We start from the raw sequence: 20,146 nt of genomic DNA, 5'->3' as shown, positions 1-20,146 counted from the left end.
AGGCGCAATCGCTTCTCTGCCTTTTGGCTAAGATCAAGTGTAAAAATGAACTGCGCAAGAATTTCTGGAACTGAAGGCAAAAACCTGGATTCATACAGAACAAGAATTAATAACACAGGGCTGAATAAACTAAGGATTAGTTTTTACGACTCTTGCCAGAAGCGCTGCTGGTTCTTTAATATTTTATTTTTCCTCATCTGAGGAACCATAGATGACTTAACAGCAGTTTGGAAAAGCCTTTATAAACAAAGATGAAACATTTACTTTTCTCCCAGCCTGATCCCCCTAAAATTTAAAAATGAAGGTAACTGTAGAGAAACACTCATTTGTACCTTTGTCCATATTCCGTTCTAGTCTTGTTAACTGCTGCTGAGGCTTTGTGACTAGACCTGTGACTAGACCGGGTCCTGAATTGTTTCCTCAATCATCTGCCTATGACTCTCCACAGTAACATTTCTGGTTTCCCCACCACTATGGATCAGAATCACTACGAACAAAGACTGCCTTCCAGCCCCCGGGGACGGCCCCATGCCAGGCGGCCCTCCCCAGGCAGGTGGCCCTCCCGAGGCAGGAGGCCCCCAGAGTTCAGGGTTTTGACTCTGCATAAGCAGCACGCAGCTGAAGGACACCTGACATCTGGTCTGCCGCAGCTGAAGACCTCAAGTCAAAGTAATGGGAAGAGAAGCATGCAACATCGAGGTGGACTGCTTCCTCCTAAGTCCCCAGAGGAAACCTTCACACTTCAACTAACCACAAAACCCTTTCTTCTTTTCCCTCTGCCCTGGCATTGGCCAAAAAGGTAGTGGGGGAGGGGCGGGTAATCCAACTTCCAATTGACTGTTGGACTTGCCATGATACTCCTGCCTCAGTTTCTCTTGAACAAATTCAGCCCCTCTCTACTGTGCCTGACTGTCTGAGCCCTGGGTCCATTCTCCTGTCTCTGATTAACAGCCCTATGATCCAGCAATTGTAGTAGTGGGTATTTACCTACAGAATACAAAAATACTAATTCAAAGGGATAAATACAGCAGGCATAACCTGAATAAAACAGTCCATGTGGTCTACAGACCCTTAAATTTCACTGGACTCTGTGGCTGTAGCAGAAGGCCCTCGTAATTCAAACTTATCTCCCTCTGGCAGGTCCCAGGTTCCCTGAAATGGGTAGGAATAAAAGTAAATGCAGCTAAGATCAGGAACCTCTCCTTAACTCTTGAAAATATTACCAAATCTGCTCCTACAGCAGAGTTATTCAACAAAAACCCGTAGACTCTGGCCAAAGTTGATTCTGACAGTAGCATCGCACTTGATTTTATAAAAAGAGGAGGTGTCCACGCTGTGGCCAAGACCGCGTGCCCCACACTTCTCGGGAAGCTGCAACTCAGCAACATAAAGTCACCGAACAGGCCACTTGGCTTACAAAAAGTAACTCCTTCAAGAGGGTCTTTCTCTGACTTGATTTTGATTAGTGTGGGTCTTGGGACCATGGCTACAAAGTGCACCCAAAGTGCACTGGGAACTGTTCTGCTTATAATAACCAGAGCTGGCTCCCTAGCATGCTGTATGCCCTCAAAAGCTTCAGATGCATGTTCACAGCCACTAAGAACCCAGCCCACGAGCTCCCCAGGAACACAGAGTCAGAAACGGGACTAAGACAATGACCCACTAAGCAGCAGTGAGCCTGAAGTCATGACCTGTGCTTACCACAGAGCATGAGCAAACACTGAGACCTTCGGAGACCAAGCGGGGAGGGGCGCCAGGGCCGTACATTTTTATCACATCCTCAGATAGGCTGAAGGTAGGACCAAAAGTGGGAGAATTGTTAAAAAAGAGACAAGGCCACGAACAGAATCAGTTGTGCCAAGTCCCAGTCAGCAAACTGAGACTTAACACCCAACCCAACTGCAGGTGTAGCCTCTCCCAGAAGGTCACATCACCTTCAGCCCCTGGGTCTGGAACTCCTGGTCTACACCAACGGGAAACCCCTGACAAAGGGAGGGATCCTTCAGCCCCAGGTCTCCACCAGTGAGGAGACCCTGACCGTAGGAAGGGGACCTTCAGCCCTGGGTCTTCACCAGCAAGGGGATCTCCTGACGCAAGGAGGGTATCAGCCACGGGTCTCCGTCAGTGAGGGAATCCTCTGACCAGCAGGTCCAAACTAGTGAGACAATCCCCCCACACCCTGCAACAGACCCCTCTGACCCCTTAGGGAGGTAACTTGGTATGAAACGACATAGTCCTTCCTAATACACTTCCTTGTCCCACCTCCTTTCTGCCTTAAAAAAGTCTTTCTTTTCCTACAGCTCTTCAGAGCTCCTTTCTACCTGCTGGATGGTATGCTGCTGATTCATGAACTGAAGAATTATGCCAATTTGATCTTTAAATTACTCGGTTCAACTGTACTATTTAAGAAGAACACTGTAAAAGTACTAATGGCAAAGAACTGTACACTTCACAATAGTTAAAATGTAGGCAGTAATGTCTCTGACACTGGCTATAGAAACATTTCTAGATCTGTCTCCTCTGGCAAGGGAAAGCCAAGAGAAATTACATTACTACATGAAGATAAAATCGTCTGTACAGCAAAGGAACCATCAACAAAATGACAAGATAACCTACCGAATGGGAGGTAACTGCAAATGACGTATCTGATATGCCAAAATACATAAATACATAAAGAACTTTATACAACTTAACACCAAAAACCCCCTAATAATCCTATTAAAATGGGCAGAAGACATGAACAGACACTTCTCCAAAGAAGACAAGAGAGATGGCCAACAGACACATGAAAAAATGTTCATCATCACTGATCACCAGGTTAGTGCAGATCAAAACCGCAGTGAGATCCCACCTCACACGTGTCAAAGTGGCAAAAATCAACAACACAAGACACAACAGGTGTTGGGGAGGACAAAGAGAAAGGGAACCCTTGAGCCCTGTTGGTGGGAATGTAAACTGGTGCAGCCGCTCTGGAAAACAGTAGAGAAGGTTCTCAAAAAATTACAAATAAAACTACCCTACAATCCAGCAACTGCACTACTGGATATTTACCTAAGAATAGAAAAACACTAATTCAAAGGGACACGTGCACCCCGATGTTTCTAGCAGCATTATCTATAATAGCCAGATATGGCAGCAGCCCCGCTGTCCACTGAGTGAGGAATGGATAAAGATGTGGTATAATGAAATACTACTCAGCCATAAAAAAGAATGAAATCTTGCCATTTGAAACGACCTGGGTGGAGCTACAGAGTGTAATGGTAAGTGAAATAAATCCATCAGAGAAAGACAAATACCATATGATTCCACTCGTATATGGAATTTAAGAAAGAAAACAAATGAACAAAGTGGAAAAAAGGAAAGAGAGAGAGAGAGGCAAACCAAGAAACAAACTCTTCAGTCTGGAGAACACACTGATGGTCACCAGAGGGGGTGGGTGGGTAGGGGAGGGTGATGTAACAGATGGGAATTGAAGAGTGCACCTGTCGTGATGAGCACCGGCTGTCACATGGAAGTGCTGAATCACTATAGTGTGCGCTGGGATCTAATATTACATTATGTTAATTATACTTCCATTAAAAAGATGGTTAAAATGGTAAATTTAAGTTAAACATTTTATCACAAGTAAGAAAAAGAAGTTAGGACCCCTTTACAATTATTCCTAGAATTCTGAATAAGCACAGATGTTACAGAACATGGGTTCAAAAGTATTTTGTCTTATACCATTACTTTTCTTTCTTTTTTTTACTTACTTTCAAGACTATTATTTATTTATTAGAGAGAGTGAGTGCATGGGTGCATGAGTCAGGGGGTGGGCAAAAGAACAGGGAGAAGCACACTCCCCACTGAGCAGGGAGCCTGATGTGGGACTCAATCCCAGCATCCCGGGATCGTGACCTGAGCCGAAGATAGATGCTTAATCCACTGACTGAGCCACCCAGGTGCCCCCGCTTTTTTTGTTTTTTTAAAAGATCTATTTATTTGAGAGAGAGAAAGCAAGCACAGGCAGAGGGAAAGGAAGAGGGAGAGAATCCCAAGCAGACTCCTGCTGAGCACAGAGCGTGATGCGGAGCTCAAGCTCATGACCCTGAAATCACAACCTGAATTGCGACAAGAGTTGGATGCTCAACTGAATGAGCCACACAGGTGCCCCTATAACTTTTATTTCAATGATTACATCTATATTTAATCACAGAAACCTGTCCTTTGTCATACAATAAACTCTGGAATCAGAATGTTATCTATTTACATAGTTGAACGTAAAGAAATAAAGGAAGGAAAATTAACATCATCTTACCACGATAACATGGTAATTGTTAGTTTGGAGTTTCTTGCCAATCTCTGGACATACCCATGGAAATGTACCCCTCTGTATCCTGCTCATCACTAAACTGGAAACAACAGCTGAACATTTCAAATGCCTGGAACACTGTTACGAGGTTCACAGACATTGCCTATTATACCCGATATTCTTAGCTCATGAAAATTTAACGTTTCTAGATGAGATTTTAAGATATATTTTAGTCTTCTGGGACACACTGTAAAAAAAAACAACAAATGGGGAATTTTGAGTCTTTTAGTGGGATTTACTGCTATTTTAAAGCTAAGTATTATCTTAAAGCACTTGACATTTTGTTTTAATTACATTTATTAAGGAAGAAATAGAAGTTTAAAAAAATTCCCTTTGTCCAAGGGGCTTTTGGTGATAAACATCTTTCTATCACATTATTACCAAACATACCAAGTAAATAATTTGTTATTGCTAATTTTCTCTTAAGTAACAGACTCCAAGGGAGCCTGGGTGGCTCAGTGGGTTAAAGCCTCTGCCTTCGGCTCAGGTCATGATGCCAGGGTCCTGGGATTGAGCCCCGCATCAGGCTCTCTGTTCAGCAGGGAGCCTGCCTCTCCCTCTGCCTGTGCTCTCTCTCTGACAAATAAATAAATAAAATCTTAAAAAAGAAAAAGAAACAGACTCTAAAAGATACTGAGAAGTTGCTTTCACCTATGAGTCTTTTCAGACTTCTAGGACCAAGATGAGAGAATTTTACTATCCTCTCCCCCTACAATTTCACATATCAGTAAGAGAAGAGGAAACTGTATATATAACAATCTGTGGAACTGGAGTAAAAGTCTAGCAAACTTTATCACCGAAAGGGTAAACACTGAAAATGCCACTTTTCCTCAGTCCAGGCAGGCGGTCTGACTGCGTTCTCTCCTGGCAATCGGAGGTTCTGCATCCTGTCCCTCTGCCAGCTCTGGCTCTAGCTATCAACATAGACCTGTGAACAGAACATCCCAGGAGGAGGGGAGATTGGGGAGGAGAGTGGGGGGGGAGAGGAAGGGGAGAGGAGGGTGGAGGCGGGAGGGTGGGTGCCGCAGGATGATCAGCCCTCTGCCCTGCAGGCAGGTGCCCAGGCTCTCACTGAGAACTTTCCCTCTGCGGTTCTGTGTGTGAGGCTCCAAGGCTCCCGCGGGAGCACACGGCACACGCTTAACTGAAGCAAAAATACCTACTAGGGTCAAAGAGAGGACATCACCGAAAGCCCTCCTTTGCCTTTATCACTGACAGATGCTGAAAACGGACCACAAACAGCCCAAACCACAGTGCTACAGAAAGCTGCTTTTAAAGTCACACTGATTTTCCTATTAAAATGTCTTTCTCCGTCTTTTCATTCCATATTCCCAGCTTGTGTGTAGAAGTTGCCCAAAGGACGGCTGTCTCTAATTCTACACTCTTCCTCCTAAATCTCCATATTTACGCCAGTTAAATGGTTCTTTAACCACCCCCATACACTATATGCTTGCAAGAGAACGTCTGGAAATACAAGGCTGGGACTGACACAGGACGGGGCCTGAGACTGTCGAGGGGCTCACCGCCACCTGAGAACGTCCACACTCACAGCCAGCTGGTGGTGTTCCCCTGCTAAACACACACGATGTCACAGAACAGGGACATCAACAAACACAGTGCCCTGCATTATGATGTCTGCACACAAACAGTGCAGCGCCCAAGCAACCAGAACCCTGTCCTGCTGACACACGTGAGTGACAGCTGCTTCTTCAGCAATCTCTGTCCCCGTGGTCCAGCCTTCCTTCCAGATGAGACTGAAGACACCCTATCACAGCAGTATGGCCACGTTAAAGTGAGTTGGAACAAAGGCCCCTGCACCCTCCCCAAACCTGAGACCACAAACCACTGAACCCACGGAGCCAAATGCCCACAGCTCTCCCTGCGCAGCTGGTCCAACGATGCATGGGGCTGGTGGATGGACCAAACCAGACCACACGGACGAAGCCCTGTAACCCCACCCCTGGGTCGCCCAGTGCCCATATGTCAGTGGACTTTCTTCTTCACACAGCTGAAACCCCTGGGCGGTTCAGCCCCTCTATTGCTCTCCATGCCGCAGGAATGAATGGGCCTGTGTTGCTTTGTAAGCATGCATGTCACCCTCTGGTCTAGGAGACGTGCTCCTCAGAGGGGAGGCCTGAGTCGGAGGGTTTCCCGTCCTCAGCAAGTGCACACCATCAGGAGCACATACTTCCGCGCACAGCATTCTATTACCTTCTTTTCTCGATAACTTTGCCTTTGAGGTGGGGTGCTTTTACCCAAGTCCGAGGGCTAATAACTGCGGCAAATGGCACTCAGCATCCCGTGGTGCTGTCCCGTGGTGCTGTCCCATGGTGCTGAGCAGCCCACAGAGGAGAACACGAGGGAAAGAGCAATCAATCATCACTATGGGTCCGAATGTGTGCGGCCCTGAGCACCCACAGCTCCCGTCGGGCATGCCTCCTCCGGTCCGTGCCTGTATTTAGTGCTCGCCCAGGGGCAAGAGTGGAAGGATTTTCCGGCCACCAGAACTACCGGGAGCTCATGGAAACAAATTAGGAGCACGTGCACGTGCTTGTGTGTCTGTGTTTGTACACACACACTTTAACCAAAGCAAACAACGCCTCAGAGACAGCTCCGGGAAGGAGCCCAGGACAGGGACAAAATGCTGCGTGAACTTGTCACAGAACCCGCTGGCCACAGAGACCCAAGGACGCATGTGACAGCAGGGCTACGTGGCTGTGGCTCTGCGGACGTCCTGGGTCGGGTACTTCGTGCTGTGGGGCTGCCTGGCATACCATCAGCCCCACCTGGGCCCCAAACGAGTGTCCCCAGATGCTGCCCGGGAGGTGGGCTGTTGGGAGTCAGATTGCCCTGGGTCAAAAGCCCTGGACCAAAGCCATGTGTCTTCATGTCTCTGACAGGAAGCCATGCTGGTGGCAGCTAGAGGGCTCTCCTGACCTCCCAGGCTCGAGCTGACTCTTGCCAGGAGACTGACCAAGCACCAGAACCTCCTCCTTCCCAGACTCACCCATTCAGTGGCCCAAACAGAGAGTTTCTCCTGCTCTGTCTTTGCCCCTCAACTCTACAGTCAGTCCAGAATCCTATTCGTTCACACCAGACCCAGTTCTCACACGTGTTCTTTTTGCCATGCGTCTGGCGCACCTCCCTTCACAGCTTCTGGCTTCACTTCCTCCAAGAAGTCTTCCAGACATCTCACTGGGGCCTCCCCCCAGAAGGCTGGTCCCCCTTGCACCCCTCACGTCCCCTCGCGCGCCCCCCCTGGAAGGTAGTAGCAGACACTCACTGCTCTATGCAGTTTTAGGTAATGAAAGCCTGGAATCTTCCTCTGCCATTACAGAAAGAGAATACTACACATGTGTAAGGTTTACCGTTTACTAGTGGCAACCAAAAAGGCATGAACCATTTTGTCCCACTCTTGGTTTCAGCTCAGCTTGTGATCTCAGGGTTGTGAGACTGAGTCCTGCTCAGCATGAAGTCTGTTTAAGACTCTCTGCCTCTCCATCTGCTCCCTCACCCCTACTCTCTCTCAAACAAACAAACAAAAAAATCTTAAAAACAAGAGTGGGGGAAAAAAAAAAAGAAGTGGTTCTGCTGCCTAGTGGTTTTCCTGATCTTTTTACATTTTTAACCCTTAGGGTGCTATTTTAGGAAATAATATCATTTATGGAGAAAAACATTTACTGGAGGTTTGATAATTGTTTTAGCTTTGCCTTTTTTTTAAATTAAAGAAAGCTGGGGCACCTGGGTGTCTCAGTCGTTAAGTGTCGGCCTTCGGCTCAGGTCATAATCCCGGGTCCTGGGATCGAGCCCCACATTGGGCTCCTGCTCAGTGGGAAGTCTGCTTCCCCCTCTCCCACTCCCCCGCCTTGTATTCCCTCTCTTGCTGTCTTTCTCTTTGTCAAATAAATAAAATCTTAAAAAAAAAAAAATAAAAAAAAATGTCAATGCACATTATTTTTGTAGCCATACAATTTAGGGTGATTTGCTTTCTTCTTTGTATTTTGTCCATATTGTTTATTATTTTTATAACAATAGCAACATGAATGCTATACAGGCATCATAAAGCTGGCGTGCACCAGGGGTGACTGGCTGGCTCAGCTGGTAGAGTGTTGACCCTTGACCCTTGGTAGAGTGTTGATTGGTCATGAGTTCGAGGCTCATGTTAGGTGTAGTTTACTTAAAATAAAGGAAAGGGATCCTGGGTGGTGCAGCTGGTTGAGCGCCCGATTCTTGGTTTCAGCTCAGGTCATGATCTCAGGGTTATGGGACTCAGCCCTACATCAGGCTCTGCGCTCAGTGCAATTGGCCCGAGATTCTCTCCCTCTGGCCCTCCCCCAACGCACTCACATTCTCTCTCTCAAATAAATAAAATCTTAAAAAAAAAAAAAGTTGGCTGGGGCGCCTGGGTGGCTCAGTGGGTTAAATCCTCTGCCTTCGGCTCAGGTCATGATCCCAGGGTCCTGGGATCGAGCCCCACCCGGCTCTCCGCTTGGTGGGGAGTCTGCTTCCCCCTCTCTCTCTCTCTGCCTGCCTCTCTGCCTACTTGTGATCTCTCTCTCTGTCAAATAAATAATAAAATCTTAAAAAAAAAAAAAAAAGTTGGCCTATACAAACATGGAGGACAGATTCAACACTGTGATTGAGACTCAGTTTTCGTGGATATTCATAATGGGCCTGTATGTATTCACTTCTCAGCTACAAAAGTTTCTATTCCATTTAAAATTCCTCTAAGGGCAATTTCTCTAAAGTAACAAAGATTCAAAAGAACAAAAAAGTGTGATTAGAGTAAAATCTCAAATACATCAGTCAAGCATTTAACTCTAAATATCCCTTTTATTTTAAGCAAATAAAATGAATAGACAGTCTCTTCAATTATCTAAACCATTTCACCTTTTCTTTGGGAGACACAGGCTGAACAAATATTTAAAGCTACAGATACCTGTGTGTATCTAAAAGGAGAGAAACACATGAAACCATGCCATTTCCTTTACTCACTTTTGTAATGGTTTTTAGGATGGCCAGACGGTCTGCGGGAGGTGGCAAACCCACAAACAGTGTTTTGTCCAGGCGTCCAGGGCGCAGGATCGCAGGGTCAATGATATCTACAGAAGATGGGAGGGTCAAATCTTCAATAAATTAATCTTTTAAAAAATATAATTAACATGAGATGTGAGAAGACGACTTTTTAAAAAGAAAAAATTGATAAATTAGACTTTATTAAAATTAAAAGTTCCTCCTCATGAAAGTATATCCTTCAGAAAAGTCCAGCCCATGTTTCTGCCCAAACCCGCGAGCCACCAGGGTTCTCTGGCTCAGATGAGGACCTGCCACGTGAGTCTGGGATTCTGGCGGGGGGCCTCCCATTACCCTGTCCTCAGGGGCCAAATGTCACAACCTCTGACTGGCCTCATCTCTGAACTTCCCCTCTCTGGGACCCACTGCAATGCCCCTAGGGTTATCTTCTAAAACACCTGCCGACCACTCGCTGTGGCAGAACCAAGCCCATATCTCTCACCACAGGAGGAAGGCCCTAAAGGACCCGATCCTCCCATCCTAATTCCCTCTCTCCTCTCTCCTCACAGTCTCCCCAACTCCCACAGCCCACTGACCAGACCTCTCTCTCTCCATTCTCTAAACAACCTAGAAGCCTCAAGCCTTCTTCTCTTTGCTCTCAGTGGTTCCTTTCTCCGAAATACTTTCTTCCTCATTTACACATAGTGGGATTCTCAAACAATGCTTCCTCCAGGAAGCCTTCCCAGAGTCTCCCAGAAGAAACTCTTGCCCTTGTTTGTCCTCACCAGACTCTTGGTAGCAGGAGCAGAGAGCAAGTTCCAAACTCTGCCTGACACTGAAGTTCATTAGGTACATTCCTGATTCCTCCGTGAAGAGGCCCTCAACCATTCCAGAGAGGCTTCACGTAGCTCACTACGATAAGACCCTTGTTCATGCACAAGTGCACCTATAAATAATGGGTCTCGTGTTTTCTAATGAACACACTCAGACTTAACCATTAATTTATTCCATAAAGAGGTAGAGTTCTTTCAGGCTGAAATTCTGATTCTGTTAATTTTGTTCTTCAGTTCCCTTGGGGAAGCTAAATACTTAATTCAGTGATCTTTTGATGTTCAACACAATATTGGACTTTCTCTTGAGATGCTAGGATATACTACTTGGAAGTAAGGAAGAAAAGGAAAGTTGATTGCATAACCCCTGCAGCATGATGATGGAGTGCTATCCCACAGGCCTGAGCGCCCTCTTACCCTACAGGGTGAAGGACCCCACACACTCAGGTCTCAGGAAACCTCTGCAGTTTAAAAACTTACTGAGGACTGCATTGTGGCCTTTCCCCGCTGCTCTTCCCTGACACCCTCAGTCCCCAGGCTCATTGGTTCTGTCACTACAGGTTAGTTCATATTTTCTAGAATTTTACAGATGTGTAAGCACGCTCTATGTACTCTACTTTCTTTTACTCAACAGAACTGTTTTCAGGTTCCCCTAAGTTCTTGTGTGCCTTAGTACTTGATTCTTCCTTTATGGTTGGGGAGTATCGCCCTGTGCAGATATGCCTCGATTTATTTTTCCATTGCTCTGCTGATCACCATTTGGTTTCTGCAGCACTCATGTACCAGTCTTGGTGTGTTTCCCTTGCTAAGTGTGGGACACAGAGCAGTATGGCTACATTCCACCACAGCGGTAGCCTGAAATTTAAAAACACCAACAAACTGTTTTCCAGACTAGCTGTGCCAGTTGACATTCCCCTGTCCTTGCCAATACTTGGTATAGGCATTTTCAATTTAGATAGTTATTCTAAGGTTTGTAGTGGGATCTCACTAGCATCTCCCTGAGGGCTAATGAGGCTGAGGACATTTTCAGGTCTACCTGCCGCCTGTATACCTATGACAGGGAAGGGTCTGTGCAGTGTTCAGCCAATTTTTAATGTTCTTCAGCTGCTGAGTTTTGAGAATCCATTCTACGTTCCAGATATAAATCCTTGATCACATATACACTTTGTAAGTATTTTCTCCTAGTCAGTGTAGTTTTGTCCTTGTGTTCACTCAGTGGCATCTTGTGAAGAGCAGTTCGATTTATCTTTTTGCTCTAAAAGATTGTGCTTTTGGGGTCACATCTAAGCAATCTTCACTTAATCCATGGTAGGTAGGAAACATTTCTCTCCTGTTTTCTTCCTGGAATTTTACAGCTGTGAGTTGTCACTGATCTTTGATCCATTTTGGGTTAATTTTTACATGTGGTAAGAGGTGTGTGTATTAAAGGTGATTTTTCTTGCATATGGCTTTCTTTCTTTTTTTTTTTTAAAGATTTTATTTATTTATTTATTTATTTGACACAGAGAGAGAGACAGTGAGAGAGGGAATACAAGCAGGGCAAGTGGGAGAGGGAGAAGCAGGCTTCTCACAGAGCAGGGAGCCTGATGTGGGGCTTGATCCCAGGGTGCTGGGATCATGACCTGAGCTGAAGGCCAACGCTTAATGAATGAGCCACCCAGGTGCCCCATCTTTTCTTTATTAAAGATTTTATTTACTGGGCGCCTGGGTGGTTCAGTGGGTTAAAGCCTCTGCCTTCAGCTCAGGTCATGATCCCAGCTCTGGAATCAAGCCCCGCATCAGCCTCTCTGCTCAGGAGGGAGCCTGCTACCCACCCCCCAACCACCAATCTCTGCCACTTGTGATCTGTCTGTCAAATAAATAAATGAGATCTTTAAAGAAAAAAAAAAAAAAAAAGATTTTTACTGATTTGAGAGAGTACACAAGTGGGGTGGGTGAGGGGCAGAGGGAGAAGCAGACTCCCTGCTGAGCAGGGACAACCTCCCCTACCCCAGCCAATGCAGGGCTTGATCCCAAGACCCTGGGATCATGTCCTGAGCCGAAGGCAGATGCTTAACTGACTAAGCCACCCAGGCACCCCTTGCATATGGATATCTGATTATTCCAGCACTTTGTTGAAAAGGCTATTCTTTGTCTACTGCGTGGCCTTTGTGTATGAGTTTTTAAAAGATTTTTATTTATTTATTTATTTATTTGAGAGAGAGAGAGAGAGAGAGAGAGATAAGAGCAAGCACGCGTGCTCATGGTGGGGGGGTGGTGAGGAGCAGAGGGAGAGGGACAAGTGGACCCACCACTGACCACAAAGCCGGACATGAGACTCAATTTCATGACCCCAAGATAATGACCTGAGATGAAACCAAGAGTCGGACATGTAACCAACTGTGACACCCAGGCGCCCTTGCATGGCCTTCATGTTTTTTAAGAACTCAATTATTCCAATACATGGAGCAATATTTTTAGATCCTACCACGTTTGAGTGATGTGTAAATCTGTGGTTATGCCAGTATCACTTGGTAAAACATGTTTTAACTTAAGAATACAAGTGGATCTTAAAGCCAGATCTGCAAGCTCAAAAGTAATCCTGGTGTAATAATCCCAATTATGATTAGCAAACATTCTTAGGGGGTGCCTGGATGGCTTAGTCAGTGAAGCATCTGTCTTTAGCTCAGGTCATGATCTCAGGGTCTGGGATCGAGTCCCACATTGGGCTCCCTGCTCAGTGAGGAGTTTGCTTCTCCCTCTGCCTGCCTGTGACCTTGTGCTAGGCAGTGATTTTTTAAAGATATGGCATGACAACAAAAGTGCATGTGCTTTAAAAAAATTAATAAATTGGACTTCACCAAAATTTAAAATGAAAAGACAACCTATAGACTAGGAGAAAACATATGCAAATCACATATCTGGTATAGACTCCTATCTAGAATGATTAAGTCTTACCACTCCATGACAAGGCATAACCCAAGTGAAAAGAAGATACACTACAGTGAAATACTACCTCATACCCACTAGAATGGCTATACCCAGAAAGAAAGACATAAGAAGTATTGGCGAGGATGTGGAGAAATCGTAACACCCACACACTGCTTTGTTGTAATTGCTAGCAGGAATGTAAAATACTGTGGAAAAGTCTGGCTGTTTCTTGAAATGGTAAACACAGTCACCACGTGGCCCAGCTATCCCACTCCTGGGTATCTACCCCACAGAAATTTTAATATATGTCCACACAAAATTTGTACCTGGATGTCTACAGCAGTATTATCACAAGCCCCCATGTGGAAACAACCTAAATGTCCACTGACTGGTGAATGAATCAAATGTTGTATACCCACACAAGGGACCATCATCCGGCAAGAGGGATGAAGTATTGCTACGTGCTAGCTATGGTCTACAACAGGGGATGCTAGGTAAAGGCAGGTGGACTTGACAGCCCCATCACATAAGTGAGCCAGGACAGGGAAGCCTACATAGGCAGAAGTGCTGGAGGTGGGGGAAGGATGGCGAGTAATGGCCAACGACAGATTGCTTTTTAGGGTGATAGAAATGGTCTAAAATCAGATGGTTAGGATGGCCGCAGGAGTCTATAAATATACTCAATACCACTGAATCTTGTAAAGTTATCTGAATCTGGTAAAGTTAATGCTATGTCACCTCTCAATCAAGCAGATTTCCTTACAAACTGGATCCATCCTCAGGCTAATGAGCCGTGAGTAATGTGTTGAGTGAAAATTATTACAAGGTGGGTCAGCCTTCATGAAAGAAAAGTAGGCCTCTTCTTACAATTCACTAAACAAATACTTCCTGGGTTCTCTCATGTACCAGGTTCCTGGGACGCAGCAAAGTGAGGCTGGGGCCTAAGTCATCTTTAAAAGGGAAGTACTGGGGCACCTGGGTGGCTCAGTGGGTTAAACCTCTGCCTTTGGTTCAGGTCATGATCTCAGGGTCCTGGGATCGAGCCCCGCATCAGGCTCTCTGCTCAGCAGGGAGCCTGCTTCCCCCTCTCTGCCTGCCTCTCTGCCTCCTTATGATCTCTCTCTGTGTCAAAAAAAAAAAAATAATATATATATATGTATATATATATATATATATATATATATATATATATATATATATATAAAATACTGTGCCAAAGGGCAAGACACACAGGTCCAACCATAGCCCCAAGGCACCACCATGACCCAAGGCCGGATAGGTAAGGAAACAAGGCAGTTGGAACTCAAAGTGGCTGAATATCCTATGAGGTGAAGTGAATCTCTTCCATGTAAGCCATCCTCCTGTCACCCAAGAGTTACGAAGGGCTTACAGCAGATGGGGACCCTCAACTAGAAGCTTTCTGTCAAAATGTGAAACTTCAGACCTAATTCTTGTCCAGAAAGTTACCCATCATAAAGGACCTGTTTCTTCACCTGAGCTGTACACCGGGGACAGAAACTTTCTGGACTGTGTGTGGCTACAGTAGGACACAGATCCCTGCCGAGCGGAAGAATGAGTAATAAGCCAGTAGGACTCTTCGGGTCTCACGCATCTGCGTGCCAGGCACCCACGTTTCTAACCAGCCAGACCGGGGATGAAGTGGGAACGGACAGTCCCTTGGAGCCAGTATGGAAGAAGGGAAGTGAGTCGGGACATCTGTGGTCTAGCTGTACTCTGTGGGGACAGCATGGGAAGCAGGGTATCTCCAGGGCAGGGTGTGGACTCTGGTGGACCACACAACACAGGAGAGCTGTGGCTGGGACACAGGGCAACCACAGGTGGGAGGGTGACACAGCAATCTTTCACTTACTTTCTAAAAACCAGTAGCTCAAAAGTAGGGGAAAAATTAAGACAGAAATAGAAACTAGGAGAAAAGAAGACATTTCAAAGTCCAATCCAGGGTGCCTGGGTGGCTCAGTGGGTTAAAGCCTCTGCCTTCGGCTCAGGTCATGATCCCAGGGTCCTGGGATCGAGCCTCGCATCGGGCTCTCTGCTCAGCAGGGAGCCTGCTTCCTCCTCTCTGCCCGCCTCTCTGCCTACTTGTGATCTCTGTCTGTCAAATAAATAAATAAAATCTTAAAAAAATAAATAAATAAAAGTCCAATCCAGAGGGTTAAGACTCACCAAGTGCTAAGCATACACACGAAACAAATTAACAAAATGTCACATAAGGCATGCCTGGCTGGCTGAAATGGTAAAATGTGCAACTCTTGACCTCTAGGTTGTGAGTTTCAGCCCTACACTGGGTGTAGAGAGCACTTAAAAATAAGATCTTTTTTTTTTTTTAAATGTCACATAAAAAGGATCAGTATGACACAAAACTTTTAAGAGAAAAAAAAAGCAAGGCCTATAAATCATGAAAAAAATTTTTTCAACTCAAAATCCTGTACTCAGCCAGGCTACCAATCAGTAATGAGGGAGCAGAGATACCCTCAAGTATACCAAACTCAAAAAGCCCAGACTGCAGCCAGAGCAGAGAATGCTCTGGAAACAAAAGCAAAATAAATCATGGACACAAATAATATTGACCACTGTCTGCGTATCTGATGAAAAATAGAAATAAAACAAAGCAAGAGAAAGAAAACGAGAGTTTCTACATCTAAGAATGAGAAGGTTATGTGAAAACAGAACTCTGATCGCAGTGTAACTCCTGAGTCCACGCAGAGAAATAGGTACACTATCCTGGTAATGTAAACACCGACTGCTGATGTGACCAAAAGTTGTGCAGAAACAGTATTATCAGGTGGGGACGACGGGGTGGCAGTGATGGTGGCTGCATGTGGAGCAACAGTGAATATAACAAATTTTCATGTGTCTGTGAAAGTAGTGACAGCAGCATATGAAATTGATAAGAAACAGCAATATGAGCATATTATTTGAAAATATGGAAAAAAAAATACAAAACAAACAGCTCATAGACTTTACCAGCGGTTGCCTCTGGGCAGGGACAGAGGGTAATTTTATCTTTCGCTTTTCAGTGTCATTTGAATTTTAATAGCTACCTCCCCATCTGGGTTTCTCTTTTCATGCCAGGCAGTGTCAGAGAAGGCCCAGTGGAGAGCTGACACTTCCACCTCTGCTTTCCCTGGGTTCCTGGAGGTTGTGGGGAAGAGTACGAGGTGCCCCTACCCAGGCTGAGGGGATGTTAATGGAGGCCCAGCAGGAACAATGCATCTCCCCACCCAGTGAGTGTGAACAGAGGTAGAGCAAGGAGGCTGGGATTCCTGTCTCAGCCCATGGCCAAGAGGCGGCTTCCCCTTCCCCTGCACAGTCAGAGAAGGCCTCAAAGGAGAAAATGTAAGCTAATACTCAACATTTCAAAACACTCAAATGTCCAGAACACAACTGAAAATTACTTGTTGAAACAAGATGCAGAAAAAAATCTCAACTTTAATGAGAAAAGAAACACAGAAGGTGGACCACTGACATGACCCAGGTGTTGGAGTCAGTCACCTGGTAAGGGTTTTATTACAGCCACAATAAAAGTACTTACGGGAAAATCATGAACAGGCTTGAAACAAATGGAAAAAAAAAAAAATGAAGTCTCAGCAAAGAAAGAGAAGACGTAAAGAAGTAAACAATATTTTCAATGGCAAAACTAAGCAAACAAAAGGAAAACCTCACTGGACAGGCTCACCAGAACCATGGAGACAACAGAGAGAATCAGTGAACCTGAAGAATAGAAATTGCCAAATCTGAACAACACAGAGAAAACAGAGGATGGAAAGAACCAGCAACAAAGCCTCAGGGACCTATGGGACTATAACAAAAGATCTAACATGTGTGTCACAGGAGTCCCAGGAGGAAAAGAGAAAGAGGTAAAAAAAAGTATTTGAGGGGCACCTGGGTGGGCTCAGTCTTGGTTTTAGCATAGGTTGTGATCTCAGGGTCATGGCATTGAGCCCCGCATCAGGCTCTGCACTGGGCATTGAGCCTATTTGGATTCTCTCTCCCTCTCTCTGTCTCCAATAAATAACTAAAATATTTAAAAAACAGAAATAAAAAGTTAAAAGCAGAGAACAGTGACACCACCTTCCCTGTGCAGTCAGAACATTCAAAGGAGAGCTAGTCTACGTTCAGAAATCACAAGCGCTGGCAGGACGTGGCACAATTTTCAGGTACTGGCAGAGAGAACAGTCAACCCAGAACTGCCTATCTAGCATAGGCAGACTTCAAGAAAGAAACTGAAATCAAGACATTCACAGGTAAGTGAAAACCAAGAAAATTTGCTACAAGCTGAACATACCTAAAAGAATAGCTCAAGGAAGTTCCTAAAACAAAAAGGAAATGATAGATAAAAATTAGAAACACCAGAAAAGAAAAACTATGGGAAGAGTAAAAATGTATACTAAATATAAATGCTCTAAATACACCAATTAAAAGGCAGAAATTGGCAGAGTGGACTTAAAAAAGGCCCTTGGGGTGCCTGGGTGGCTCAGTGGGTTAAAGCCTCTGCCTTCAGCTCAGGTCATGATCCTGGGGTCCTGGGATCGAGCCCCACATCGGGCTCTCTGCTCAGCAAGGAGCCTGCTTCCTCCTCTCTCTCCACCTGCCTCTCTGACTACTTGTGATCTTTGTCTGTCAAATAAATAAAATCTTTAAAAAAAAATAAAATAAATAAAAAGGACCTTATCTGCTGTTTATAAGAAACTCACTTCACATGTAATGACATCAATAGGGTGACAGTAAATGGATAGAAAAGATATACCATGGAAACATCAATCAAAAGAAATCAGAAATGGCTATATTAATAGCAGATAAAATACACTTCAAAAGAAACCTGTCAGGGGACTGAAAAGGACTTAATGTAATGACAGAACATACAGATCAGCCCACCAAAAGACAGTTCTAAATGAATATGCACAACAGAACCGCAAAGATGTGCAGCCAATGGGACTGAGAGGAGCATCAAAACACCCACAATTACAAGTTAGGCACTTTATGGTAAGGATGTTTCTTTTTTTAAAGATTTTATCTTTAAGTAAACTCTACACCCAGTGTGGGGATCAAACTCACAACTCTGAGATCCAGAGTCACATGTTCCACCAACTGAGCCAGAGAGTTGTCCCTGTTTCATTTTTAAAGAAGCTGCCAGACTGTCTTTCAGGTGGCTGTACCATTTTGCGTTCCTGCCATCAACAAGTGAGAGCTCCTGTTGCTCCATATTGTCACAATTTAGTGTTGTCTGTGTTTGGATTTCAGCCATCCCAATAGATGTACAATGGTATCTCTGTTTTAATTTTTTTTAATTTTTTAAGATTTTATTTATTTATTTGACAGAGAGAGATCACAAGGCAGGCAGAGAGAGAGAGAGAGGAGGAAGCAGGCTCCCTGCTGAGCAGAGAGCCCGATGTGGGGCTCGATCCCAGGGCCCCGAGATCATGACCTGAGCCAAAGGCAGAGGCTTAACTCACTGAACCACCCAGGCACCCATATCTCTATTGTCTTAACTTGCATTTCCCTAATAACATATGATGCTGTTGAACATTTTTTCATGTCTTTATCTGCCATCTGTACATCTTCTCTGGTAAGGAGTCTGCTTAGATCTTTACCACATCTGTTTGTTTTCTCATTATTGAGTTTTTAAGAGTTCTTTGTGTATTTTGGATATCAGCCTTAGTCAATTTAGGCTCTTAAAACAAAATATCACACATTGGGTGGCATGATACACAAAAGAAATTTGTTTCTCACAGGTCTGGAAGCTGAAGTCTGAGGTCAGGGTGTCCCCGTGACTGGGTTCCATGAAGAGCCCTCTTATGGGCTGCAGCCTATGCCATCTTCTCATTGTGTCCCTTTTATAAGGGTGCTAATCTCCCTGATGAAAGCCCAGCCACAGACCTCATTACCAAAGGCCCCACCTTCTATATCCTGACATCTGGGGTAAAGATTTCCACATAATAAATTTGGGGTAGGGACATGACATTCAGTCCACCGCACAGTCCTTTATCAGGTATGTGTTCCACAAATATTTTTTTCAGTTTGTGTCTTGTCTTTTTATTCTCTCTCTTTTTTTAAATTTTATTTATTTATTTGACAGAGAGAGAGAGAGATCACAAGTAGGCAGAGAGAGGGGAGGAAGCAGGCTCCCTGCTAAGCAGAGAGCCCGATGCAGGGCTCGATCCCAGGACCCTGAGATCATTACCTGAGCCAAAGGCAGAGGCTTAACCCACTGAGCCACCCAGGCACTCCCCCTCTTTTTATCCTCTTAACCATGTCTTTCTCTCTCTTTTTTTTTAATTTTATTTATTTTACAGACAGAGATCACAAGTAGGCAGAGAGGCAGGCAGAGAGAGAGGAAGGGAAGCAGGCTCCTTGCTGAGCAGAAAGCCCGATGTGGGGCTTGATCCCAGGACCCTGGGATCATGACCTGAGCCGAAGGCAGAGGCTTTATCCCACTGAGCCATCCAGGTGCACCATCGTTTTTTTTTTATTTGTTTGTTTTAAAAGATTTTATTTTTATTTATTTGACACAGAGAGAGAGATCACAAGTAGGCAGAGAGGCAGGCAGAGAGAGGAGGAAAAGCAGGCTCCCTGCCAAGCAGAAAGCCCGATGCAGGCCTCTATCCCAGGACCCTGAGACCATGACCTGAGCCGAAGGCAGAGGCTTAACCCACTGAGCCACCGAAGCACCCTAACCATGTCTTTCAAAGAAGAAAAGTTTCTCACCATAATGAAGTTCAACATATCAATTTTTTTCCTTCATGGATTGTGCTTTGGGTGTTGTATCTAAAAGTTATCACCAAACCCAAGTTCAACTGAAATTTCTCCTGCTCTCTTCTAGGAGTTTTATTGTTTTTTACTGTACATCTGGGTATATGATCCATTTCGAGATAATTTTTGTGAAAGGCGTAAGATCTGTGTTTTTTTTTTTTTTAAAGATTTTATTTATTTATTTGACAGAGAGAGATCACAAGCAGGCAGAGAGGCAGGTAGAGAGAGAGGAGGAAGCAGGCTCCCTGCTGAGCAGAGAGCCTGATGCGGG

General features: G+C 44.9%; 1 protein-coding gene across 4 annotated transcripts in view; it reads right to left on the bottom strand.

Annotated features, from left to right (window-relative positions):
- Positions 1–20,146, bottom strand: part of LOC111150811 (nuclear VCP-like) — a 99,251-nt gene that overhangs the window by 22,500 nt on the left and 56,605 nt on the right. For all 4 annotated transcript variants that reach the window (XM_022508422.1, XM_022508423.1, XM_022508425.1 and 1 more), the window contains one exon: positions 9,347–9,453. In XM_022508422.1, coding sequence (XP_022364130.1) covers positions 9,347–9,453 — 107 coding nt within the window. The remainder of the gene's footprint in view (positions 1–9,346; positions 9,454–20,146) is intronic.

The sequence above is a fragment of the Enhydra lutris genome, unplaced genomic scaffold (assembly GCF_002288905.1).
Source record: "Enhydra lutris kenyoni isolate GAN:26980312 unplaced genomic scaffold, ASM228890v2 scaffoldscaffold24, whole genome shotgun sequence".
In the NCBI taxonomy this organism is placed as follows: Eukaryota; Metazoa; Chordata; class Mammalia; order Carnivora; family Mustelidae; genus Enhydra; species Enhydra lutris.
Note: the sequence above shows the minus strand (reverse complement) of the source record. Positions and strands in the feature narration are given on the sequence as shown.